The sequence below is a fragment of the Hipposideros armiger genome, unplaced genomic scaffold (genome assembly GCF_001890085.2).
Source record: "Hipposideros armiger isolate ML-2016 unplaced genomic scaffold, ASM189008v1 scaffold_799, whole genome shotgun sequence".
Lineage (NCBI taxonomy): Eukaryota > Metazoa > Chordata > Mammalia > Chiroptera > Hipposideridae > Hipposideros > Hipposideros armiger.
Window position 1 is genome coordinate 187,491 of NW_017732149.1, and position 24,904 is coordinate 212,394.

The 24,904-nt window shown below is 56.9% G+C and overlaps 4 protein-coding genes across 20 annotated transcripts in view; 3 read left to right on the forward strand and 1 right to left on the reverse strand.

The window, feature by feature from the left end:
* VKORC1 (vitamin K epoxide reductase complex subunit 1) overlaps positions 1 to 3,854 on the forward strand; it is a 6,971-nt gene extending 3,117 nt beyond the window's left edge. The window contains exons 1-3 of one of the 3 annotated variants that reach the window (XM_019628575.1): positions 1,754 to 2,051; positions 2,808 to 2,917; positions 3,377 to 3,854. In XM_019628575.1, coding sequence (XP_019484120.1) covers positions 1,879 to 2,051; positions 2,808 to 2,917; positions 3,377 to 3,585 — 492 coding nt within the window. In that variant the 5' untranslated portion in view covers positions 1,754 to 1,878 and the 3' untranslated portion in view covers positions 3,586 to 3,854. Of the gene's footprint in view, positions 1 to 276; positions 2,052 to 2,807; positions 2,918 to 3,376 lie in introns of those variants that run through there. The other 2 variants (XM_019628576.1, XM_019628577.1) reach the window with 2 other exon arrangements.
* A 110-nt stretch (positions 3,855 to 3,964) lies between these two features.
* On the forward strand, positions 3,965 to 10,809 carry PRSS53 (serine protease 53). Of its 11 annotated transcripts, XM_019628562.1 has the most exons (11): positions 3,965 to 5,319; positions 6,607 to 6,627; positions 6,734 to 6,896; positions 7,194 to 7,459; positions 7,595 to 7,749; positions 7,904 to 8,123; positions 8,859 to 9,009; positions 9,101 to 9,345; positions 9,423 to 9,568; positions 9,786 to 10,002; positions 10,284 to 10,396. In XM_019628562.1, exons 1-11 carry the CDS (start codon positions 5,004 to 5,006, stop codon positions 10,301 to 10,303), a joined length of 1,920 nt encoding a protein of 639 aa, XP_019484107.1. In that variant the 5' UTR covers positions 3,965 to 5,003; the 3' UTR covers positions 10,304 to 10,396. The 11 variants fall into 11 exon arrangements, with proteins under 11 accessions (XP_019484107.1, XP_019484105.1, XP_019484109.1 ...); XM_019628560.1 differs by lacking the exon at positions 9,786 to 10,002 and having other exon boundaries at positions 10,284 to 10,809; XM_019628564.1 differs by having other exon boundaries at positions 7,194 to 7,749; positions 8,837 to 9,009; positions 9,286 to 9,345; positions 9,851 to 10,002.
* Positions 10,541 to 19,682, reverse strand: ZNF646 (zinc finger protein 646). Of its 3 annotated transcripts, none has more exons than XM_019628557.1 (3): positions 19,284 to 19,682; positions 12,257 to 17,646; positions 10,541 to 11,056 (listed from the first exon to the last, which is right to left on the reverse strand). In XM_019628557.1, the coding sequence occupies exons 2-3, from the start codon at positions 17,562 to 17,564 to the stop codon at positions 10,935 to 10,937; spliced, it is 5,430 nt and encodes a 1,809-aa protein (XP_019484102.1). In that variant the 5' UTR covers positions 17,565 to 17,646; positions 19,284 to 19,682; the 3' UTR covers positions 10,541 to 10,934. The 3 variants fall into 3 exon arrangements, 2 of the variants coding, with proteins under 2 accessions (XP_019484102.1, XP_019484101.1); XM_019628556.1 differs by lacking the exon at positions 19,284 to 19,682 and adding an exon at positions 18,716 to 19,182; XR_002122355.1 differs by lacking the exon at positions 19,284 to 19,682 and adding an exon at positions 18,716 to 19,183 and having other exon boundaries at positions 10,975 to 11,056; positions 12,061 to 17,646.
* Positions 19,683 to 19,754: 72 nt separating this feature from the next.
* Positions 19,755 to 24,904, forward strand: part of ZNF668 (zinc finger protein 668) — a 7,103-nt gene continuing 1,953 nt past the window's right edge. The window contains exons 1-3 of one of the 3 annotated variants that reach the window (XM_019628571.1): positions 19,756 to 19,856; positions 23,583 to 23,837; positions 24,119 to 24,787. In XM_019628571.1, the coding sequence (XP_019484116.1) occupies positions 23,791 to 23,837; positions 24,119 to 24,787 (716 nt within the window). In that variant the 5' untranslated portion in view covers positions 19,756 to 19,856; positions 23,583 to 23,790. Of the gene's footprint in view, positions 19,857 to 22,663; positions 23,838 to 24,118; positions 24,788 to 24,904 lie in introns of those variants that run through there. The other 2 variants (XM_019628572.1, XM_019628570.1) reach the window with 2 other exon arrangements.

Sequence of the window (24,904 nt, forward strand, 5' to 3'; positions counted from 1 at the left end):
TTTAATGTTATATATAATGTTATTGTTTTAAGCCACTATTTTTGTGGTGATTTGTTGAACAGCACTCAGTCCTCAATGATCCCCACCTCCTGGTACTCAGACTACTCTGTAGTCTCTTTCCACACTGATCAGGGCTGACCTGAGCCACTAGGATAATGCAGAAATGTGATTATGAGAAGTCACAGTGTGTGACTTCTGAGGAGAAGTTATAAAGATATGGTGGTTTCTATCTTGCTCCCTCTTAGATCACTCATTCTGAGGGAAGCAGCTATAGATAATAACACTCCAGGAGACTCGGGAAAGAGGTCAGGTCCAAGTCCTAGTCCTCTGCATTCGTTTCCTATTTCTGCTGTAACAAATTACCACAAACTCAGTTGCTTAAAACAGCACAAATTTATTATCTTACGGTTCTCTAGTTCAGAAGTCTGACATGGGTCTTGCTGAGCTAAAACCAAGATGTCAACAGTTCCTTTCAGGGGGATCTAGAAACAGCTCCTTTCTGAAGGCTGTAGAGGAGAATCTGTTTCTTTGCCCTTTCCTTCTTCTAGAGGCCACCTATGTTCCTTTGCTCATTGCCCCCTTCCTCCATCTTCATAGCCTGCAACATTGCAGCTCACTGTGCCTTTCTTCTGTGGAAACACATCTTCTGACTCTTCCTCTGCTGCCCTTTTCACTTTTATTGACCCTTGTGATTACGTTGGAACCAGAGGATAATCTCACTGTTTTAAAGTCAGTGTATTGGTGACCTTTCTCCCATCTGCTTCATTAATCCAATTTGCCATGTAGCCTAACATATTCACAGGTCCCAGGGATTAGAACATGGATGTCTGTGGGGGCCGTTATTCTGTCAGCCATGCTGTCTGGAAGAAGAGGAGTGGGTCCAAGAAGGAGCAGCCAGAGAAAGGAGGAGGGCCAGAGGAGAGTGACATATCACAGAAAAGAGAGTGACATAGTGCTGAGAGGTCAAGCCTGATAAGAAATGAAAAATACCTAATGGTTTAGAGTCCTGAGGACACCAGCCATTAGGAGTAAGGGGTGTGTCGGGGGCAGGAGTTTATGGTGTCCTGGGCATCAAGCAAGAAGTGAGGAGGTATATAGACTAGGAGTGTAAAATTTTCCCCAAAACTTTATTGTGAAGAGATTTGTTGCTGTTTCTAAAATGGGGAAAGAGAAGCAAGTTTTGCACAGAAGGGAAGGAAGGAGAGGTATAGGAGAGATGGGTCACCAACAGATGCGATGTCTGGGAAGGGGAGAGTTCAGCTAGCCCACGGAAAGCTTCAAAAGGAGGGACTGTTAGATTGATCCAGGCTCAGGTTTTGCCAGGCGAAAGCCAACAGAACAGAGGTTAGGATACTGTCAAGGGTGTGGCCGAGGTGATAGAGCTGGAAATGTAAGGGAGAGAGATCAGCCGGCAGGAGGTGCTGGCAAGGCAAGAGGTGCTGGCGAGGCAAGAGGGAGCAAACCTAGTCCTAATGGTGTCTGAACTAATCTCAGGGAAAATGCTTGGTTCGGATTGGATCGCAGCTGGATTCCCTGATCTCCTGGTCTCTAGGTCCTGGATGTTCCAATCCTTAGAACAGGGTTTGGCATAGAGTAAGCACTATATACTATTAATCATAATTATATACCTTCAGTAATTTTTTAAACTCCAAAGACTCCATTTCCCTTGAGGCATTGCAGCCGTTCGGACTACAACTCCCACGATGCCTGCCGGGCCGCTACGTCCCTTAATTTGGTTTTCCAGTCCCAGCATTCCTCACTGTTTTCCTACCGTCCTAGCACGCTTGTCCCTGCCTAGTCAGAGGGGCGGGAGGGGCGTGGCCATGTGCTGCCCCGCCCCTGCCCCGCTGGCTGGCTTCTGGGACACGACCCAGAGACATGGGCGCTACCTGGAGGAGCCCCGGCTGGGTGAGGCTAGCTCTCTGCCTCGCTGGCTTAGTGCTTTCGCTTTACGCGCTGCACGTAAAGGCGGCGCGCGCCCGAGACCAGGACTACCGCGCCCTCTGCGACGTGGGTACTGCCATCAGCTGTTCGCGCGTCTTCTCCTCCAGGTGCGCACGGGAGTGGAAGACTTGGGGCACCGGGCTGCTCGTGGGAGTGGTGCACTGGGACCAGGTTGCCAGATGATTCTGGAATCTGAGATCGGGGCGCCAGGGAGCGGATGCTGGGGGGCCGGGGGACGCAATGCCTGGCGAATCAGGTGTGTTGGAGATGGAGGGGGTGGGAGGTGGGGGGTGGCAGATAGTGCTGGGGACTGTAGTTATTCCGGGGAGTAGCACGTGGATCTGAATGCCAAGGAATAACGTTGATGGGGCAGGAGGTGGAGGTTGGGTGATGCGAACGGACTGTGATGGTCTTGAGGATGGCGGTGCCTGGGAGCAAGGTAGCCAGGTCTGGCTATGCCTGAGGGCCCAGGGTTAGTGGGGTGACCAAATATAGACGAGGGGAATGGGCCTCCAGGGGGCTGGAGATTCAGGGGTCCAGGGCAGAGAGCTTCTGCTTCAGATTCCCAGGCTCTTCACTGTAAAGCAAGGTCACCCATTATTACCCTCCTTGCTGCCTTAAGAATTATTGAAGGTCTAGGATGAAAAGAGGGCCCTGGAGATAGGGGAAGATAGGAGCAGACACATGGACTCCTGACGTGGCAAAGGGAGACTATGCCAGGAGGTCATCGATCCTTGGACTCAAGTGGGGGTGAGGGATTGTGGAGAAGGGGAGGGAGGACGGCCCAGGTGGCTTCTTGGAAATCACCCCTCCAGGACACTGGGTTGACACTTCTAACCTGGCCACCCCACCACCACCACCAGGTGGGGCCAGGGCTTTGGACTGGTGGAACATGTGCTGGGCCGGGACAGTCTCTTCAATCAATCCAACAGCATATTTGGCTGCATCTTCTACACAGTACAGCTGTTGTTAGGTGAGTGGCCCTACCCTTCCTTGCAGGTCCCACCCCTTCCTTCCTTCCTTGGCCAGCCCAGCCCCATCCCTTGCAACCTTGGGGATCCATACAGCTGACAGCCACCTGCTCATCTCTGAGCACCCTGAGGGCAGGAACTAACAGGAATCTTTCAGTTGATTTAGGTACAATCAGGGCCAGAGGACCCTTAAGCGTTTGCTTGGGCACCAGTGTTTTGAGGAAGATCAGAAGTTCCTTTCTGGGGGGATCCAAGGATTGTCTTTCATCTCATGATGAGCAGGAAAATTCACTGTTGGGTCCCTGGGATCATTGACCAGAGAGGAGAACCAAGGCTTTGATGGGGCCTGTCAGAGTCTCTTGTTTTAGAGACTCTTTCCCAGCAGCCCCTGCTGTCAGGGTGGCACCATGAAGCCATGGCCAGTCCCTGAAACCCATGCCTAACCCTTTTCTGCCTTGCAGGTTGCCTCCGGGGTCACTGGGCATCTGTCCTGCTGGTGCTGAGCTCCCTGGTGTCTCTCGTTGGTTCTGTCTACCTGGCCTGGATCCTCTTCTTTGTGCTCTATGATTTTTGCATTGTTTGCATCACCACCTATGCCATCAATGTGGGCCTGATGGCACTCAGCATCCGGGAGGTCAGCGGACCCCAGGGCAAGGTCAAGGGGCACTGAGCCCTCACCCCAAGCCAGGCCGACCTCGTCTTCTCTGCTTTGACATGTCAGCCTTGCCCAAGGGGGACACGTCTGGGTCCTTAGAAGAGCCTGCAACCTGCCTCCGCCACATTTCCAACACAGGACAATGGACCAAATGTGCCACACCCTTTCGTCTACCCGACTCCTTCTGCTCTGTCCCCAGGGGCTGATTTCCAAAGCCCTGGCCATTGCCTGAGGAGGGAAGATTCTAAGCAATAAAATTTCTTAAATAAATTGGCCAAGTCTGAGCCACCTGTCTACCAGTGACCCTCATTTTGGGCCTTTCCCAGTCTTGCTTCCTCTGGGACTGGAAGGGTGTGAGTCAGAGGGAGAGTGGAGAGCCTTTCTGGGAAGCGTGATGAGCTCCTTCTCCAACATGTGGAGTCAGCAAGACCTGGGGCGTCATCAGCCCCCACCCCCAGGAAACAGGCTTGTAGCTTGTCCTTGCTGCCCATGGGAGCCAGGCCGCCTCTCCTGGGAGAGCCAAGCATGCGCTTACAAGGACAAGCTGCCCTTCTGGTTCTGTGCATGCTTGCCAGGAAGTTCTTCCTCTAGTCTCCCCCTAACCCCTCTGGCCACCTTATTTATCACCCCAAGCCAGTCTTGGCAGCCCTGAAGGGCCAGGGACAGGTTGTAAGTGTTTCGATTTGTTTTTTGTAATGTTTACCGAGTACTTCCTGCATGCCAAGCACTGTTTAAGAACATGAAATGTGTTAATTCACTTAATCCTTATAGCAATTGTATGAGGTAGGTACTGTTATTATCCCTATCTTGATGAGATAGCTGAAGTACAGAGAGGCTAAGTAATTTGCCTAAGATCACACAGCTAGTGCTTGAAAGGGGGGTCATGGAGCCCTCAGGATTTTGAGGCCATATGGCTCCAGTGTCTGCATTCTTAACCCTCGCCCCGGCTGCCTCTGTTGGGGACAGAGTTCCTGAACAGTCTGGGCTGGCCTGAGTTAGATGTCAGGAAGAGAAAAAGGATGCATTTTGAGTGTCCCTTCCTCCTGACTGAGTCTTCCAATATCTGTGAGAAACGTGGGCACTGCTGTCAGCCTGTTTGCCGGAAAGGTGGCAAGCCCGGAGAGGTGCAGCGATCTGCCAGCTCATAGCCAGCAAGTAGCAGAGAGCTCTGGCCCCTTGGAACCCAGCTCTGCACATAACTGTGTCTGAAGCAGGATGGGAGAAGGTACGTGATACCCACTTGGACCTGGGCCTGGGGGAGTCGGGGAAGCTGAAATGAAAGTGGGAACTGGGGGGCTTGCCCCCCATGCCCCTCACAGTTGCAGGACAATAGCTTCCGTGCTGGGAGCAGGTGTTCTCTATGCCAGGTTTAAGCATTTTTACATTCAACAATTCTGAGTTTTTTAGACAAGGCATAGACTGGCTAACTGTCCATGGTTCATGCAAGTAGTAAGCAGGAGAACTGGCATTTGAACCCAGGCAGTCTGGCCATGGCTGAGGCCCAGAGAGGGCTGGTGAGTAGCCCAGGGTCACACAGCCACCGCCCCAGAACTAGGAGCTGCTGGCTCCCTTCCAGCCCAGGAAAAGCAGTGCCTCTGACTCTGCTAACTGGGGGTGGAGCCAAGGCGGAGCTAGGGAGACTGGCGGCCTGTCTGAGCTCCAGTGGCAGCGGCAGAGTGGCCTGGAGAAGCATGAGACAGAGCCACGGACTGGGGCTGCTGCTCCTGGGAGCAGTGGTCCTCACAGAGGGTGAGCTGCCTGTGTCCGATGGCTGATTGCCGAGGGAGGGGCATGGGCGGGTTCAGGGCCCCCGTGGCCCAGCAGCCCCTGCAGTTTGGTGAGTGAAGGAGGATGCCTGTGGAGTCTACCTGTGGCAATGTACCTGGGGAGGTTGGAGCGGGGGAGAGGTGTATGTGGTGGCCTGTGTCCAAGTGAGTGGGATGTTCTTGGGCTGGATGACAGCCTGTGTCTGCGAGAACTGTCATAGCGCCTATGTGTGCCCTGGGCCCCATCTGCCTCTGCCAAGGGTTCCAAAAAATTGTATACACATGACTGGTATTCACCTTTTGTTACCGGTATATATTGAGTATTACATTTTTAATACGGTTGTTTCATTTCTTAAAATGTGTACCATTTTCCCCAAAATGAGGCCTAGCTGGAAAATATGCCCTCACATGATTTTAGGTGCCAAAATATGGCACCTTGGCATACTGAATATTTCGAGCTAAAGGAATTTGTGGAAAAGACACCCTTCTCCCTAAAACAGGTCATAAAGCTGTCATGTGAGGGGTGCGTGCCTTCCATATCCTGGAGGGAGCATGCTACGGCTTCTTCGGCTAGGTCTTATTTTGGGGGAAACACGGTAGACTTTTTTTTGGCACCCTCTGTATTTCCAGGATGATTTTAGGCAAGCTCTGGGCCTTTGGCCTCAGTCTTCCCATCCTTCTGTCCCATTTCTCCTGGCTCAGGTATTCCCTGTGTGTGTTTGTGTGTGCCTGTCATGGGCGAGAGGCAGGGGACCCTTTGGAAGAGTCTGCCAGTTTTGGGGAAGGAGGGGGAGTCTGAGTTGTCAGAATGGGTGGGGTGAGTCTCAACCTCTTGGAGCCCTCCCTCACTTGGGCATGACGTAGGCCTCTAATCCTTCCTCATAGGCCTCCATGGCTGAGGGCACAATTAGGCTACTAATGCTCCCCGCATCCAGGGGCTGCCTCCCTGGCTCAGTGGCAGGGGCAGGAGTGGGGCTCTGAAACCCAGAGGAGGGTTGGCCTGGTCCCAGACGGAACCCTAGACCCTGCTGCTCAGGCCCAGGAGTGCTGAGCACAGCGGAGGGAGGGAGGAAAATTAATTACTGAGCATAGCCTCTGAGTAGGTTCCCATAAAAGCTGTTTCTTGACCTCATATAAATATTTTCCTTCTGGGAGGGGCTGGTGAGGTAGCCACAGAGTCATGGGCCTGTCCCCCTACGTGTCCCCTCCACCGAGGCTGGGCCAGGCAGGGAAGGCTCCCCAAGTCTCACCTGTGTCTCTGTCTCCCCAGGTCTCCAGGCAGCTCAGCGCGGTAAGCTTTGGGGACGTGGGGTCTGGGCCTTACTAGGGTCTGGGTCAGACCCAGACTGAGGGCAGGACAGTGGCCTGCTATCCGCCTGACCCACCCCTCTCTCCAGCCTGTGGACAGCGTGGCCCTGGCCCCCCCGAACCTCAGGAGGGCAACACGGGGCCTGGTGAGTGGCCGTGGCAGGCCAGTGTGAGGAGGCAGGGGGTTCACATCTGCAGCGGCTCGCTGGTGGCAGACACCTGGGTCCTCACTGCTGCCCACTGCTTTGAAAAGTGAGTTGTGGCTGGGGTCAGACAGGGTTTCTGGCTTTGAGGGTGGGGGGGTTGTCCCCAAACCCCACAAGACTGATCCCGGCCCCCAGGATAACGAAGCACCATTTATTGAGACATGCCACGTGCCAGGTACATGAATTATCAAGTAAATCTTGTTTCATGGTAGCAGCTTTACAAATGAGAAACAGTTTGGGAGAAAGAAGGACCTTGCTTCAAGCCACGGGCTGATACATGGTCCCTCATGGTGTCCCTGTCCTCCTTTGCGCTCTATACCTGGCAGTGTCCCTCTTCTTTCAGGGTGGCAGTGACAGACCTGAAATCCTGGTCAGTCGTGCTGGGTTCTCTGCAGCGTGAGGGGCTGAGCCCAGGGGCTGAGGCTGTGGGGGTGACATCCCTGCAGCTTCCCAGGGCCTATAACCACTACAGCCAGGGCTCAGACCTGGCGCTGCTGCAGCTCGCCCAGCCCATGGCCCAAATGCCTGTCTGCCTGCCCCAACCTGCCCATCGCTTCCCCTTTGGGACCTCATGCTGGGCCACGGGCTGGGACCAGGACACCAATGAGGGTGAGTGGCTTTCCCCAACTGAATCCCCAGGAGGCACTGCACTAGCCCATGGTCACAGCTCTGGCTGCAGCAGTCCCTGCTCCCAGTCTCCCTTGCTTCCCAGAGCCCAGACCGCAACCCCCTTTCTCTTGCCAGCTCCCCAGACCCTGCGGAATCTGCGCCTGCGTCTAATCAGCCGCCCCACGTGTAACTGTCTCTACAACCGGCTGCACCAGCGGCTGCTGGCCAGCCCAGCCCGGCCTGGGATGCTGTGTGGGGGTGCCCAGCCCGGGGTGCAGGGGCCGTGTGAGGTCTGAGGGGGAGGAGAGGAGAAGGGCCTAGAAGCGGAGGGGCCCTGGCCTTGGGCTGGGTGCTCAGTCCACAGGGATGGGTGGAAGGGCTGCAGAGATGTCTGCCCAGGGCTGGGGCTCAGGTGTCTGTCCTTGAATCCTTTGTCTGCTCCAGGGAGATTCTGGGGGTCCTGTGTTGTGCCAAGAGCCCAATGGACGCTGGCTTCAGGCTGGGATCATTAGCTTCACATCAAGCTGTGCCCAGGAAGACACTCCTGTGCTGCTAACTGACATGGCTGTTCACAGCTCCTGGCTGCAGGCCCGAGTTCAGGGGGCAGCCTTTCTGGCCCAGAACCCAGGGACTCTGGAGATCAGCGATGAGGACAGCTGTATAGGTATGAGCTATTGAGAGTGTGATGTGTGGGGCCACTCAGGCCTGCATGAGGACGTGTGGCAGCTGGTGGAAACCACAGCTGATTGGAGAACTGACACAGGGCACCCACAAACTGCCACACAACAACAAGGGGGCTTTCCAGGCCCCTCTAGAGACCCTAGGATGGGAGTGGCCCCCTTGAGGGCTGAGAGGCATTGACACTTCAGAACGCTATGGGTCTGGAGTTTAGGTAAGAAGAGGGATCTCTGAGATCTGGCTGAAGGTTAGGGGTAAGTTCTGTTTCCAAGCAGGGACCCAGTGAGATTGGACAGGGCAGGGCACCCACTCAAAATTGTAGCATTAAGTGACTAACGTGCAAATGGCATGCAAAATAATTCCTGGGAAGGAAGCTATGTCTTGATGGTGAGAAGCACTAGTGAGGCAGGAATTCTGGTGCCAGTCCAAGCCTGGAGGGGTGCAGACAAGCGGGGTGGAGGAACAGTGAGCAGGCCACGCCCTGAAGCTGGACCGTCAGGGTTACAGCTTAGGCCGTGGTTTCTGAATCCAAGTCAGCTCCTCGCCTGTGGTCACTGAGCTGGAAGGTCGCTTCACCTCTCTGGAACTTTGGTTCCAAGGGTAACAAAGTTCAACTTAGAAGGCCGTTGTGAGTGCTGGGAGCATGGGAAGCGCTTAGTGCAGGGCCTCGGATGCAGTGAGCTCTGAGCAGGGAGGCAGGTGGTGTGATCCTGTGTTGCAGCCTGCGGGTCCTTGAGGAGAGACGGTCCCCAGGCAGGAGCCCCCTCCCCATGGCCCTGGGACGCCAGGCTGAAGCACCAGGGGAAGCTGGCCTGTGGCGGGGCCCTGGTGTCCGAGGAGGCCGTGCTGACCGCTGCCCACTGCTTCATTGGGTGAGCCCTCGCCTCCCTCACCTTTTCCCCCACCTGCTGGTACCCTGCGCCCCCCCCCTCCCCCAGTGCTGTCAGTGCTCTTTCTGTACAGGCGGCAGAGCCCAGAAGAATGGAGTGTAGGGCTGGGGGCTGGGCCAGTGGAGCGGGGCCTCAGGCAGCTCATACTGCATGGAGCTTACACCCACCCAGAGGGCGGCTACGACGTGGCCCTCCTGCTACTGGCCCAGCCCGTGACACTGGGTCCTAGCCTGCGGCCCCTCTGCCTGCCCTTCACAGACCACCGCCTGCCTGATGGGGGACGTGGCTGGGTCCTGGGGCTGGCCCACCATGGAGCAGGTACGTAGGACAGGGCCACCAGTAGCTGTCCTTCCAGCCTGGAGGCTTCTGGGCAGCAAGGTCTCTTACCCCTGCAGGCACCGGCTCCCCTCAGACAGTGCCTGTTACACTCCTGGGCCTCAGGGCCTGCAACCAGCTACACACAACCCTTGAGAGTGATGGCATCACCATTCTGCCAGGGATGGTGTGTACCAGCATTGTGGGGGAGCTCCCCCGCTGTGAGGTGAGTCCCAGAACCCCCAAACTTTACCCCACAGCCCCCTGGCATCCTCACCCCACAACTCCTAGGTAGATGGGCCAGGCTTGGCCTCCAGACCTGCCTCTCACCCGAAACTCTGCCTTTCTGCCAACTGGCTCCCAGCCTGAGCCAAGCCCCTAGCCCTCTGCCCCTCGCAGCTGCCTACCCCTAGGCAGTCACGCAGTGTCACCTGACCCGACAGGGCCTGTCTGGGGCACCACTAGTGCACGAGGTGGGGGGCACATGGTTCCTGGCTGGCCTGCACAGCTTTGGCGACGTCTGCCACGGCCCCACGCGGCCTGCGGTCTTCACGGCCCTGCCCACCTACGAGACCTGGGTCAGCAGCCTGGATTGGCAGGTCTACTTTACCAAGGAGCCCGAGCCCGAGCCTGAGCCACGAAGCTGCCCAGCCAACATGAGTACGTGGCCCTGGGGCCTCTGTGATGCGTCCCTCTCCAGACCTTGTCTCTCTGCCTGAGCTACCAATGGCTGTCCTGGGTGGGGTGGAGCAGTGGACATGCCCCATGGAGTCAAATTCTGGCTCTGTCACTGTGTGACTTGGAGCAGGCCTCTCAACCTCTTTGAACCTGTTTTCTCATCTGTCCCGGGGGGCTAAGTGACACCTCCTTACTCTTCCAGGGAGGGAGGACAGTTGTGAGGATGAGGCTAGCCCCCCACCCCACCTTCCTCTCCCTGACAGGCCAACCAGCCGGCTGTTGACAGGTGGCTCTGGGATGCTACAGACATGTCACTGCCGCTGCGCCTCCCTCCCCAAGTGATGCCAGGCACTGGGAAGGCCCAAGTGCCCAGTGGGCTCCAGGAAGGCAGCTGCCCCGCTCCTCACCCTGCAAGACAGGGAGATGTCGCTGTGGACGCTCCCTACTCGGCCCTGCTCTCCGACCAGGAGTCCCAGCTTTCTCTGTATTTTCATCCCCAGATACAATCACACCAACCACATACTTTGAAAAAATTTTTGGGTGGGGGTGCAATTTTCCTTTCTTAAATAAATTGTTACAAAATAGACTTTAGAAAATAAGTTACAAATTGTAGTAAAAGGCCCCCCTTCCACAGGCAACATTCCTACCCGCAGCTCTTTGAATGGTCTCTTCCTGGTGTTGGAATCTGGTTGGTGAGGGAGCTGGTCACAGGAAAGAGCAAGGTGACAAAGGCTGGGGAAAGAGGTCCTTCAGACAGGGATGTCAGGAATACCTCAGCCCCAACTTCGGAAAGAAGCAAGATCTGGGTCCTCTTCACGGGAAAGAGGTGGGGACTCCTGAGCACAACATGGCCAACCAGGCTCCCCGGCAGCCTGCTCTCCCGCCCCGTGTTCAGAATTTTGAAGACCTGAAGTTCAGAGGGAGTAGCTGAGGTCTGCAGGCCACTGGGGTGAAGAGTCCAGGAGCGGAGCCATGGGGGTGGCTGGAGGGGGCAATGACAAGTCCCCTCTGCCTGCTGATGGGGCCTTTGGGGCTCCTGGCGGGGGAGAGAGAGAGAGGGAAGTCACTGACTGGGGGCGGGGGGGGGGGCAATCCACACAGCTTGTCCCCTCCCCCCCAGCCCCACTCATGGCCCCAGAGGCCTGTATGAGAACCCCAGAATCCTAGGACTTCAATTATTTTCCCAGACCTGGCTAAATTGCTCTTCACTCATTTCCTTCAGGTCCCAAGAAATCCTTCATCCAGAAAGCCACCTCATCACCTCTCAGGGGAATCTCACCCATCATCAGCCCCTTCCCTGCCAATCCCTGGTCAAGGGCCCATGTTAGCACACCCACCCTTAGTGACTGCTAAGTGGAATGTGTCCTGGGAGATAGATCTCTGGAGGAGCCGGGGCTCCTGAGGGAACAGGATGTCCCCCCACCCCCTCATCTGCAGCTGGCCTGGGTGGAGGTGACTGGGACATTCCCAGATAGAGGAGGGAGATAAGGGCTAATGACTGTTGTTGCTACAGCTGGGCCAGGCTTCAAAGAAACAATTATGTGTGACTCAGTCCTCTAGTTAAAGAGGTGCTGGCGGGAGGGGGTGTGCAGGTGGAAGGGGTGGTTTTGTTGGATACTGAAGAGGACAAGCCCAGCAGAGAGAAGAAAAGGGTTGAATAAAGGAGAGACGGGAGGCCCTTCTGGTAGGAAAAGACCAAAGGTCTAGATTCCGAGAGGAGGAGAGGGAGCAGAGACCAGATGCAGGGACAGAGGGATAGGGAGCTGGAGGCTAACCCAGTGACCCCATTTCTCACCCAGTCAGCACCAAAGCCCCAGAGTCCAATCTGGGGGTGCCTCCCATGCCCCGATCTTCATTGTCTGGCTCCCTGCCTGCTCTAGGAACCAACCCAAGTCATCTTTACTCTGGAGGGTTTCCTGATGTAGCAGCTAGATGGTACCCCACTCCCTCCCCTCTCAAAACAAGACCATCCTCTTTGGCTCTGGCACAGCTGCCCCTGCCCCCTTCCTACCCCCCCCCCCCCCCATGCTATCTACTTACCTGGCCCAGGGCTCAGATCTAGGCCACTCAGAAGGCAGCATCCTCAAAGCAGTTTTTCTCACTCCACACCCAAGCCCCTGGCCACCTCTTGGAATCCATGTGACCCTCTCCTCTTACTCCTTGCTCCCCCACAACCTTGGGGCCAGATTTTGCCCTCCACTATGTGCCCACCTCCTCTGCCCAAGCCCATTCATACCCCCGGTACCAGAGCGGGCCACGGCCCATTCCTCCTGGTGCTGCTGCTGGTGCTGCAGGAAGCTGACGTGGCGGCGGAAGTGGCGGGGACAGTGGGGGCAGGCGAAGGGCCCCTCCCGGGGGGCATGGACCCGCCTGTGGCCTTCCAGCCGGGCCGCTGTCCGGAAGGCCTTGCCACAGATGCTGCAGCGATGGCGCTTGGGGTCTGTGTGGGTCCTGCCATGGTTCTTGAGGGAGAGCAGGTTAGGCAGAAGTTTGGGACAGAGGGAGCAGGGGTAGAGTCCGGTGGCATGGGCCTTCTGGTGGTTCAGGAGGCTGCCAGCATGGCGATAGGAGCGGCCGCACTGCACACAGCAGAAGGGCCGCTCGTCTTCAGCCAGGGCGGACTCTGCTCCCTGCCCCCCATTGGCTCTCCTAGCGTTGACTCCCAGGGCCCCGGAGGGTTCTGAGGGGGCTTTACAGGGTCCCCCTTGGCTAGGAAGACCCTCTGCATCCTGCCCAGACCCAGCTTCAGGACCTCTGGCCTCTTCCATCTGGGGTGGCACCTGACTAAAGGCCCTGGCATGAGTGTGCAGGTGGCTGGCTAGCGCGTGGCGGGACTCAAAGGCCTTGCCACAGTCAGAGCAGGCAAATGTCTGGGGGGCTACGTGGTTGTGGCAGGAGCGCTCCATGGCCACAGGATCCGAGAACTCCTTGGAGCAGAGCAGGCAATAGTGGCAGTGGGTTTTATGGGAGTTGTGGCTCAAGGGCCCTTCCAATTGGCAGGTCTTGCCACAACGGCGGCAGGAAAAGGGGCAGCTCTCTGGTTGGGGCTCAGGGCTGCTATCTCCACTGTCCCAGCTATCCACGTGACTCTGACTAGGCTCACTATTGCCAAGGTGGCAAGGACTTCTGGGGACACTGTTCCCTGATATATCTTCTGTCTTGGTCAGCACATGACCTGGAGGAATGCAATCTGCTTCCTGACTCACTGGTCCCCCATCTCCTCGCCACCCACCTGCCTGCCCCATGTCCCAGGATGCTGGCTCTGTGGCTTCTGGACCTGCTGGTGTGATGGGATTACGACTCTGCTCCTCTGACCTCATGGCTCCATACTCCAGCTGGGATACTGACTCAGCACCACTCCATCTGCCTTCTACTTCCTGGTCATTGGCCAGGTTCCCCTCACTGCCCTCTGGGCCACCGGGGCCTCCCTGAGCATTTCTGGTCTCCTCATGCTTGCTCAGGTGCTGCTCCAAAGAGCTCTGGCCAGGGAAGCCCTGGCTGCAGAGGGCGCAGAACACGGCTGCCTGCCGGGACCGCCCTGCCCGCCGCCGCAGGCCATCTGAGTGCAGCGTCTGGTGGTCCTGCAAGGCCATGAGGGTGGAGTAGGTGCTGGGGCAGGCGGGACAGCTGTAGTGGCCGGTCTCATGGCTGCATCGGTGGTTCAGGAGGGTGCCCGCATGACGGTATGTCCGCCCACACTGCGCACAGCCAAACGGCCGATCCTCCCTCGTCAGTTTCCGGGCGCCCCGACCCCCATCAGTGTGGACCTGCTGGTGGCTCGCCAGCTGCTTCCGCAGGCGGAAGGCCTTCCCACAGTCGCTGCAGCGGAAACGCCGAGGATCAGCATGGACGCGGACACACCGGTGGGTCTTGAGGGACCTGAGGTTCGAGAAGCCTTTGGAGCAGGCCCGGCAGCCCAAATGGCCTGTGTGGCGGCTCTGTCGGTGGTTGATGAGGCTGCCGGCATGCTTGTAGGAACGGCCGCACACCTCGCAGCTGAAGGGCCGCTCAGCGCTGGCCTCGGCCTGGCAGCTGTCGTCGGCAGCCTCCAGCTTCAGCCCCGTGTCCTCCTCCTTCACAGCGGTCTCCTCCCACGTCTCCTCCTCTGGGGGCTCCATTTTAAGTGCCTCCTGGGGCTTCCCCACTTCTGCCTGTCCCAGCCCCGCTTTGGCAACGTCCTGGGGCTCACTGCTGCCTCCCGCCTCAGGTACGGGCCCCACGCGGGGCTCGGAGCCTTTGCACAGCGGGTGGTTCCGCAGATGGTTGCGGTAGGCAGCCAGGTTAAGGTAGCGGCGGGAGCAGACAGCGCAGGCGTAGTCCCCGGTCTGGTGGGTCTTGCGATGGTTCACGAGGCTCCCGCCATGGCGGTAGGTCTTGCCGCACTGGTTGCAGCGGAAGGGGCGGGGCTGAGCCTCCGGAGCACTTTCCCGACCCGGGATGCAGAGGCTGTCTGCAACCGTGGCACCTATGCCCTCTCCAGACTTTGTGTTCCCACCCTCTGCAGAAACAGAGGTCCCAGTGCAATCAGAGAAGCCATCTGCAACCATTTCTGTGACATCACCGGACTCTCCCGCTTGGCTGGCAGCTCTGTCCATCATGTTCCCAGAACTCTGACTTCGGTGGTGAAGCTCCAGGCTCCCCAGGTCATCATAGGTCTGACCACAGCAGCCACAGATGTGCCCGTAACCCGCTCCATCTAGCGCTTCCACCTCTCGCTGCAGCTGGTTCAACAGCTCTGCTTCTGAGAGCTGCAGTGGGGCGCTAAGCCTGGAGGCTGCCTCGGCTGCTCCTTCCTCCTCCCCCTCTTCCTCTTCCCCCTCAGTCATGCCAGAGGAGCCATGAGCCTGGCGCCTGTGGAGCCTGTAACCTGCCCGCCCGGGGAAGATCATGCCACAGAGGCAGCAGAGGAAAGGCTGTGCCGGGGCTGCCTCCCCGGGCCCGTGGTTCCGAAAGTGGCTGCGTAGGGCGGGCAGGGAGTCAAACTCCTTGGGGCAGAGGGAGCACTGGTAGATGCCCGGCGGATGGCAGGGCCTGTGACTCAGCAGGCCCGTAGCATGGGGGAAAGAGTGCCCACAGTCAGAACACGTGTGGTCCACCTCAGCCTGCCAGCCGGTGACAGCTTCCACAGAGTGGGAGGAGCGGCAGGGCTGGCCAGCGGCAGGTTTCTGGTCTTCATTCGCCCCTGGGAGGCCATCACAAAAGTGAGGCCCACGGCTTTCGTCCTCGACTGGGATGTCCAACTTGTCAAGGAAACAGGCCTCCTTCCTTTCCAGCCCTTCCTTAGGATCTCTGCTCTCCTTATCACCCTGGAAATAGGCCTTATCCCTCTCAAGCCCACATCTGTCCCTTTCAGCTCGAGCCTGCAAATAACCCCCATCACTTTCCAAGCTGCTTTCAGCTCCATGAGGACTTTCCCCTGGAGGGTCCTGGGGACAGTCCAGGCCCTCACTATCTCCCGCCAGCTCCCAGGCCCAGTTCCCAGGTGACGGGAGCTTGGCCCCTCCGTCACCATCAGCACCGTTGGCCTGGCCCCGCTGCTGCCTGCCCCGCCGACTGTGGCGACGCCAATGGTTCTTCATGGCAGCCATGGTGTGGAAGTGCTTGGCACAGGCCCCGCAGCTAAAGTCCCCCGTCTGGTGGGTCTGCCTGTGGTTGATGAGGCTGCCCGAGTGGCGATAGCTCTTTCCACAGTCTTGGCAGGCAAATGCCCGGAGAGGTGACACCCTGGTCTCTGTCCTGTTTTCTCCTTCCCCGTGGGTCCAGCCATGATGTTCAAGGCTCTCGGGGTCTTCAAAGAGCACCCTGCCCACGCTACGTATATGTGGTGCTGTCCTATTTGCTGCTGGGGGACCCTCCATGGCCTCCTCCTTGTGTTTGCACCCATCGCCCCAATCTATATGTGAGGCTGCCTCTGTTCCCACGGGGTCAGCAGGAACTTCCCCCTTGAGGTGGCTGGGGGGACCTTTGGGCCCTGAGCCAGTGCTGAGATGTGCAGACTTGCAATGGATTCGCACATGGTTGCGCAGGGCCATGAGGTTGGGGTACTTGCGGGGACAGAGTGAGCACTGGTACTCTCCCGTCTGATGGCTGTGGCGGTGGTTCACCAGGCTCCCGCGGTGACGGTACGCCCGACCGCATTCATTGCACTTGTAGGGGCGATAGTCCAGGGTGGGGCTGTGGACCGCCGTCTCTTTGTGGGTGGTCTCAGCCGGAGGCAATGCAGCTGGCAGCACTGCCGGCTTCCCATCCTCACCAGCTCCTGGCTGGGGTCTGTGATGAGCCCGCACGTGGTTTTTGAGAGCGGCTGCATTGAACAGCTGCTTGGAACAGATGGAGCAGGGGTAGACACCTGTCTGGTGGCTCTTGCGATGGTTGATGAGGCTCCCGGCATGGCGGTAAGTACGGCCACAGTCTCCACAGCGGAAAGGTCGGTACTCCTCCAGGCCACTGTCCTCTAGGTCCCCAGAAGTGCTGAGCTCCCCAGAGCCATTCAGCACTGGTGCACTAGGGGGCTGGTCCCGGCTGTTCTCATCTGTGTGTCCATTGGTGGTGGGCACACCTTTCTCTTCCCACAGCCGCTCCTGCCTCTCACCCTCATGGGATTGCTGGTGTTCCAGCAGCTCTCGGGGGAGCCGGAAGGCACGGGGGCAGTGAGGACACTGGTAAGGCCGATACTGGGCATGGAGGCGGGAGTGGTTCTTCAGAGCCATGAGGTTAGAGAACTCCTTAAAGCAGATGGCACAAGGGTAGACGCCAACTGTGTGGCTCTGGCGGTGGTTGGTGAGGCTCCCGGCATGCTTGTAAGTCTTGCCACATTGACTGCACTTGTAACGCCGCTCCTCCTCAGCAGGAAGGGACTGGGTGGGCTCCTGGCCCCCTGTGAAATTCACCATCGATTCAGCCAAATACTGTTCCAAATTGCTAAGGAGGCTGCTGGCTGGAGCAGGGAGTGGTGGGGCTCTGGCAGAGTTGGTGGTGGGCCCCCAGCCCTCTGCACCGTCCTCAGAATTTGCCTGGCTTTCCCAGCCTTCTCTTTGTTTGGTGGGTGGATCTTCCCAAGTGCCTAGAGCTACCTTGGGGTCAGGCTCAGATGCACAGATAGATGTCTCTTCGGCGGTTTTTTCCTGGTTTCCCCAGCTTTCCCCGTGGCCAAGCCTCTGGCCCCAGGAGTCAGTGGATACTGTCTCCCCCTGAAGGTGTGGAGTGGCTTCCTTGGGGCGGGAAGGCTTGCGCCTACGGCGGCCCTCAGGAGCATGAGTCCTCATGTGGCTCTTGAGGGCCATGGGATTAGTAAAGTCCTTGCCACAGGTGGTACAGGGGAAAAGGCCAGTCTCGTGCGTCCGGCGGTGGTTGACCAGGCTCCCTGCGTGGCGGTAGCCCCGCCCACACTGCTGACAGCGGTAGGGCCGAGGGATGCTGTCAGCCTCCTCACTGTCCTGGTTGGAGGATGAATGGAGTAGTTCTCGGTGCCTTGACAGTTCTGGGAGGCTAGGAAAGTGGCGCTGACAGTCACAGCAGCTGAGTGAGCTGGGCACGTTCTCCATGGGGCAGTGTGGCAGAAACGTGGAGGTTCAGGAAGAGCAGGCAGGTGGCAGCAGCATCTTCCTCCAGTGGCGGGGCCAAGGCCTAGGTAGAGGGGGCAGTGGTCAGAAGAGAGGCCGGAATTAACTTTGCCTCTTGGCTCTACAAGTGGCAAATTCACCAGAGGTCATAGAGACAGCAATAGACCAGAGCAGCAATGACCAGAGACCTGCTTTCTACTGGACTAACCTGGAAGCACCATCATTTATGGCCTCCCTGCACACAAGCTCCCCAAATATGGGTGCTTCCCTAGGCCTAACTCACCCATAGAGGTATAGATAAGGAAACTTAAATTTTCTTAGGAGAGATGGAACCTATCTCTGACCACAAACCTATTAACCTGTTCTTCAGACCAAATCCAAAAAGTCTTATTGCACCAGCCCTCTCCTCTCTACAACCAACCAACCTATCTTCTGTGTCATCTTAAAAGGAAACCTGAACCTTTTCTAGGTCTTTCAACTAAGAGATGTCCAATCCTCTCTTCTTCACCCCTCAGCTAAACAGAGTAGCTTAGAAGTGTTGAAAAGGCAGCCTTTCTCCAGTTGACAGGTGATGGTCTGAGAGGTGAAGTCAGGGGCTCCCTTCAGAGAAGGGGCTGGCTTGTTCCCCCACATCACCTGTTCCTTTTGGGGGTCACAAGGTCTCCTTTCTAAAAGACTCTCTTGGCCACTTCCTTCACCTATTTCCCCTGAACCCAAACTATATTCCATCATGGAAATTCCATCCCATTTCTGGTGTTCTTCACCCCTTTTTTCTTTCCCACACCTCCTCACTATACCCTCACCACCCCTTCTCACTTTTTCTTCTATTTCCTCTCTAATACTGAAGATAACAGCAATGCATGCTAACTGAACAGTACCAGGTGCAGGGCGGTGCGCTAAACAGAGAACATTCATTGTGTCACTTAATCCTCATAACACACCGCAATGCCTGTTGTCCCAGTTTACTGAGGAGCAACCCCACTGATTTAGGCAATCTTCTTTCCAAAGCCCTCGCCCTCCCCATAGCAAGCCCCGTGCTATCTCTGTCTCTGCTTCTCCACTCCCATTGGACCCCAATACAACTCCCTACCTCCGACGAAGCCCCTCACTAAACCTGCTCCCCCAATTCTCACCTCACAAGGCCCCTTCGCTCAAGAGTCCTCTCTCCTGATCGACCACCGAGGTCCACTCGCCTCACTCATCTCCTGGGCCAACTTCCTCTTGGGATCCCTACCTCGCACGAGTGGCCCCTTCTCGTTCCCGCCGCGGGTGCGTCCGTTGGGGACCGCGAACGGGAGCGCGCCTGCGCACTGGGACCCTCACCCTAACTGCAGCCGCGCGCCCCAAGGGGTGGCTGTGGGGAGTTCTCGCGCTCCCATACACGCACACCCCGCCAGGGCTCCCAGGAGGTGGGAGGGGAGGAGAAGAAGGAAAGGAGAAGGGGAAGAGGGAGGGAGGCAGAGCAGAGAGGGCGCAGCTGGTCCGAGTCAAGGGTCTCACTCCAGCTCCGCGGATACTTCCTATTGTTACTAGGAAACAGGAAGTGTCCTAGCCGCAAAAGCTTCCCCGCGAAACCTCCGCCTCGAGAACACTTCCTGACAGCCGTTCTACACAGACACACTTCCGGCGCTAAGCCAGTAGCTAAAATGCGACTCTGATCCCGCCCACGTAGGTCAAAGCGCTGCGTCGTTTCGCACTAACCTTAGCCACACTTCCGTTAAGAGCAGCAAAAACCGTTCCGGTGCACACTGACTGAGCTCGGAAGAGGATTAAAAAAAAGGGTTCTGCAGCCGGAGCTTTAGTACTTTGGCGACACTTTTTGTGGGGCCCCCTGAAAATCTTCTCAAGACAAATGGAGGGAGCTTCATGCACTTCTCGCTATTAAGGAAAATGTGAAATATAAGACGATTTAGGGACTGCAATGCTTGAGCATGGCCTTTCTGTACTCCCACCTTCTAGTTCTTGGTGATCTGGCCCCAAGCTAGCAGTAGCCCGGTGTAAATAGGAATCCTCTTCGGCGTCCCCTGGCCTTAGCAAAAACAGAGACCCCTTGCAAGGTGTTTCTCCGCCACATTCGGCTGGGGGTGTTCTGGTAAACTTTGCCTTCCTCCCTAGCGGGGGTGGGGGGGGAGCTCCCTTCCACTTCCGCCCACCGGCCCCGCCTCCCCCACCCGCTGGGTCCTAGCGCCTGCCTCTCCCGGGTAGTGTCCCGGGCTCCGTCGGTGAGAGGAGCTGCCACTGACACCGAGGGTCCGACAGTCCACGTCGATTCAGGTAGGAAACGCTGCTGGAAGCCGCGGGGACCCCAGTGCGCAATCCGAGCAGACCTCAGTTTTCCTATGGGTGCCGAGGGCGGATGGGGTTGGCCTGGCGCGAGCAGCGCGGGCGGGGCGGGAGTGGTGCGGCCCCGGGAGGTACCGGGCGGGCTCCGGGCCCAGCGGGTCCTAGAACCCGCCGGCTGTCCCCTTGGGAGGGCTGCTGCGGATGCCTGGGCTCGGCCCACGCGGCTGCCCGCCTTGAGCTGCGCGGACTCGGGGGTCCTAGAGCCCACCATGTTGCAGGCTTTTGTCCTAGGCGCTGGGCCCACTTAGCTAGGGCCCCGGCGCCTGCGACCCCCCTCCCCGGCCGAGGTCCTGGCCGCCCCTCCCACGGTCCTAGAGAACGCCATTTGCAGGCCTTTGTCCAGCCCCGCGTCTCGGCCCATTCATTTGTTCATTCTCTCATTCTTCGTTCACTCCTTCTTGTCCTGTTCTCCGAGGCCACTTTTTCCCAGGGTTTATTCCGAGATGAGCCAGCTCAGGGCCGTGCCCTGCGGGACTGTCTGGTGGGGACGCCGACACAGAGAAGGTTGCAGGCAGCGAGAAGCGCAGGGTTTCTGCAGCTCTCAGCCTCCCCTCAGCGCGTCTTGGATGCCCTAACGCTTTTCAAACTCCCACATACCTCAGAGACCCTATTTTACTGATGAGAAAACCGAGGCTCAGAGTGCCGTGGCGCCCTTACTTCTGTTGCCTATTAAGCATTTCTAAAGGCACTGGGGAAGCTGGTATTTAAAGAATGCAAAAGAGTTTTCCCTTGGGAGAGAAGGCAAGCAATGGCTTCGGAGGCAGAGGGCACTGCCTGTGGAGATGCCTTTAGGTGGGGAAGTTTGAGAACTGTGGCTGGAGCTTAGGTCTCTGTTGGGAGGGGGACAGTGTCGCTGGAGCCGAGGCTGGAAAAGTAGGTTGTAAACTGACTAGGTTGCAGGCTTAGGAGATGATTAGCTCTTCTCTTTGCACGGTTCATAGTTCCCCATCCGCCCTTTCACTAAATCTGTCAGGGGCTGAGGCCTGTGGGTGGCTGCTTGTTTAGACATGGAGAGACTGAGATGCAGAGAGGATAAAAAGTGGCTCCCTTTTCGCCTCTCCCCTGTTGTCAGGTTCCTAGCCTAAACTCTCTGGGAATTAAATCTCTGCATCCCTGGACTTAGAGCCAGGACTTCATCCCGCTCCTGAGCCAGTAGTGCAGCAGAGACACCCCTCCCTCAGGAGACCGATGAACCCAGTGTGGGAAATGGGGCGATATTTGGACTCAGGAACTTGGACAGGCAGAGACATTCAGTCAATAAATAGTTGATGGACATTCTCACAAATGCCTACCATAGCCCCAGGCCTGGGTTTGTTTGGGGGCACCAGTCACAGCTCTAGGGGAGTGGATTCAGAATAATAAAGGGCACCAACTCTTCACCAGCCTAGACTGTTGTGCTGGAAACAGAATTACCAACCAAGCCGTAAAATGTGTAAATGGTACCAAAGCAATAATCAGGGGACAGAGAGTGGAAGTTTGGGAGGCAGACCACCTCATCTGGCTTTGATTACTGGCTGTGACAATGACTAGTTACTTCGTTTCTCTGTGCCTCAGTATCCTTGTCTGTAACCCCGGGGGAAATGATGCTGTTTAGTGTAGTCTGTTCGGGCTACCGTAACCAAAACCACAGACTGGGGGGCTTAAACACCACAAATTGATTTCTCACAGTTCTGGAAACTGGGAAGTCCAAGATCAAGGTGCTGGCCAATTCAGTTTTTGGTGAGAGCTTTCGTCCTGGCTTATCGAAGGCCGGCTTCTCGCTGTGTCCTCACGTGGCCTTTCCTTTGTGCATGCACACATTCAACGAATACACTTCTAGGCAGTTGTGAGGCTTAGCTTGAGTAGTATACACATAAAATTCTTAGGATAATGTTGGCCCATGGTAAACTTGCAAGGAATGCTGTCCATATGAGAAATTAAAGAGGGAGGATAGAGAGTGGTCAGCAGGGGTGCAGATAGCATTAAGAAAAGTGGTCAGAAAAGCCCTCTTTGAGGTGACAGGGAGCTGAGAGTGAAAACAAAGAGACAGCTGCACAGAGATCCTTGGGGATAGTGGTCTGGTGGAGGTAACTGCTAGTGCAAAGACCTTGTAGTGGGAAGGAATTTAGCTCTTTGAGGAAAAGAAAGGGATCCTAGGGAGCCAGGGAAGAGGAGTAGGAAGTGAAGTGGGCAGGAGTTAGGTGGTTCAGGGCCTTGCTGGCCATGAAAAAGCTATTGGCCTTTGTCGCAGGAGCCGTGGAAAGTCTCACAATTTGGCTGGTAAACCTTAAGTAAATGAAGACTGCTAGAGAAGGAGCCCAGCCAGAGATCTGAAGACGTGGTGTGAAGCTGGGCTCCTTGACTAGCTATCTGCCCTTGTGCATGTTTTTTCCCTTATGGGGACTTAATCTCCATACCTGAAAACAAGGTATAGTAAGAATGCCTCTCTCCTAGAAGCTGTGAAGACCTAAGGACGTGTCTTTGGTTCTTAAATGTTGAGTGTTGGTTGGAGTGACAGAGTGTTCACAGTACAGATTTTGAGTTGTGCCCCTCACTCCCCAGATGGTTATTCTCACATAGGGTGTTCCCAGAGCTGATGTGGAGAAATATCCCTCTAGGGCAGTGGTTCTCAACCTGTGGGTCGCAACCCCTTTGGGGGTCGAATGACCCTTTCACAGGGGTCGCCTAAGACCATCGGAAAACAAAAAGATATTTACATTACGATTCATAACAGTAGCAAAATTACAGTTATAGAGTAGCAACGAAAATAATTTTATGGTTGAGGGTCACCACAACATGAAAAACTGTATTAAGGGGTTGCAGCATTAGGATGGTTGAAAACCGCTAATCTAGGGAGTGGAGTGGTGGGTGGAAGGGTACTTAGTGAGCTGTGCAACGAGGAGCTAATGGTGGGATTTTAGGCAGGGGCCTAGCCTGCCTGGCCCTCTGCTCTTCATGGATTATGTGTGTAGGAGTGGGGGACCAAGGCAGGGCCAGGCAAAGGATGCTGACTCTAAGGATGCAGCCCCTGCCACTCACCCCAGGGGCTTCCCTTCCGTGTCCTCCCTGGATCATAAGGTAGAAGCCACCCACCCCTGAGACATACAGATAAGGAAACAGGCTTTGAATGTAGCAGAGATCTCAGGACCCCTACCTCCCAGCCTTGCTCTGGGCACACCAGGCTTCCCTGCCCCTTCTCTATGGCAGATCCTCACCCCCACCCAGGCTGCCCCCAGCAGCTACAGCTGCTGAGCACTCCTTAAGTGGATCTGCCATAATCCTCTTCCCTTCATCCCCCAGGGAGGATGAGCTGGTGTTAGGACTAATGCAGCTGTTAATCCTATTTCCTTCCAGCCCCAGGAACAGCTGTGTGGAGGGTGTCTAGGGTCTGAATTGAGAATGAAAGGACCTCAGGCTAAAATGGGTGTCCCGGAGGCCAGGCTAGATCAGACACATTGATTATGACTCAGAGGCTTCTAACTGCTAGCAGTGGCTCAAGCTGCCTGGAGAGTAGCTTGATCAGAGCTGTGGGAGCAGGAGGCAGAATGGGATTCCTGTCTGGGGTGGAGTCCCTCAGCTGTGCAGGGTCAGAATTCTGCATGGACAGTTGCTGCGTCTGAAAGCTAACCAACCAGAGGGGAAAACAAAACACATGTGCTGGGGAACTGTCACTTCCAGACAGGCGATGCCAATCACCACCTTTAGCCACTGGTCCTGCCCTCTTCTGGACCTACCTCTGTCTTCGTTGGGCACCTGGAGACCTTCAGACCAGACCCACATCTGGGCAGCCTATGTCTGCAGCCTGGCATAGGACCCCCCTGCATCCTAGCACAGGCTGTGCTGAAGAAGGAAGATGTGAGATGGATGGAACCAGGGCCTTCTGGGAATGCCACCGGGTTTGGAAAAGCTCAGAAGCTGGGTAGGGAAGTGCAGGTAGATGTTTTGATGACCCCAGATTCCTTCCTTAGCACCTCCGAAGTCACCGGCTCCAACTCCCTTCATCAGTGAACAGATTAGAGAGGAAAGTTGAGCCGAGTATCGGAGCCAGGAGTGTTTGGAAGGATGTGGTGGTCCAAGGTGGGAAATGCAGATGAAATAGGGTTCCTTGGAAGGCCTCACGAGGGCGTTGGGGAGGGAAGAAGCCTTGGAGAGTGGCAGGGGGTGTGGCTTGGAGAATAGGGATGCGCTTCTGTCTAACTCTGCTTCTCTCGCAGAGAAGCTTTGCCCACCGAGGCCATGGAGGTGGAGGCTGTGGAGGCCCGGTCCCAAGGCCCCGGCTATAAGCGCTCCGGCCGCCGTTACAAGTGCCTGTCCTGTACCAAGACGTTTCCAAATGCGCCCAGGGCAGCGCGCCACGCTGCCACACACGGGCCTGTAGATTGCACAGAGGAAGCAGCCGAGGTGAAGCTAAAGCCAGAGGCAGAATCCAAAGCGGAAGGTGCCAGCGGGGACAAGGTGTCAGGTGCAGCAGCTAAGCCTCGGCCCTATGCGTGCCCACTGTGCCCCAAAGCCTACAAAACGGCTCCCGAGCTGCGCAGTCATGGGCGCAGCCACACGGGTGAGAAGCCCTTCCCTTGCCCCGAGTGCGGCCGCCGCTTCATGCAGCCAGTATGCCTGCGCGTGCACCTGGCCTCGCACGCTGGCGAGCTGCCGTTCCGCTGCGCGCACTGCCCTAAGGCCTATGGCGCGCTCTCCAAACTAAAGATCCACCAGCGCGGCCACACTGGTGAGCGGCCGTACGCCTGCGCCGACTGCGGCAAGAGCTTTGCCGACCCGTCTGTGTTCCGCAAGCACCGGCGCACACACGCTGGCCTGCGGCCCTACGGCTGCGAGCGCTGTGGCAAGGCCTATGCAGAGCTCAAGGACCTGCGCAACCACGAGCGGTGAGGGCTCCGGAAGGGGCTGGGAAGAGCAAGCCAGTGGGGTGGAGGTGGGACAGCAGCAGCGGCCCTGGGACCAGTTGGGCCTGGGGTTGGGTCTTAAGGAGCGGGATGAGCCAA

Coding starts and splice junctions, on each gene's coding strand:
- PRSS53 (XM_019628558.1), top strand. CDS start 5,004: ATGGTTCATGCAAGTAGTAAGCAGGAGAACTGGCATTTGAACCCAGGC. Junction 7,750..7,903: donor GGGTGCAGGGGCCGTGTGAG/GTCTGAGGGGGA, acceptor TGTCTGCTCCAG/GGAGATTCTGGGGGTCCTGT. Junction 9,569..10,283: donor GGGAGCTCCCCCGCTGTGAG/GTGAGTCCCAGA, acceptor TCTCCCTGACAG/GCCAACCAGCCGGCTGTTGA.
- ZNF646 (XM_019628557.1), bottom strand. CDS start 17,564: ATGGAGAACGTGCCCAGCTCACTCAGCTGCTGTGACTGTCAGCGCCAC. Junction 11,057..12,256: donor GGCCCGCTCTGGTACCGGGG/GTATGAATGGGC, acceptor CTCCCCCGCCAG/GAGCCCCAAAGGCCCCATCA.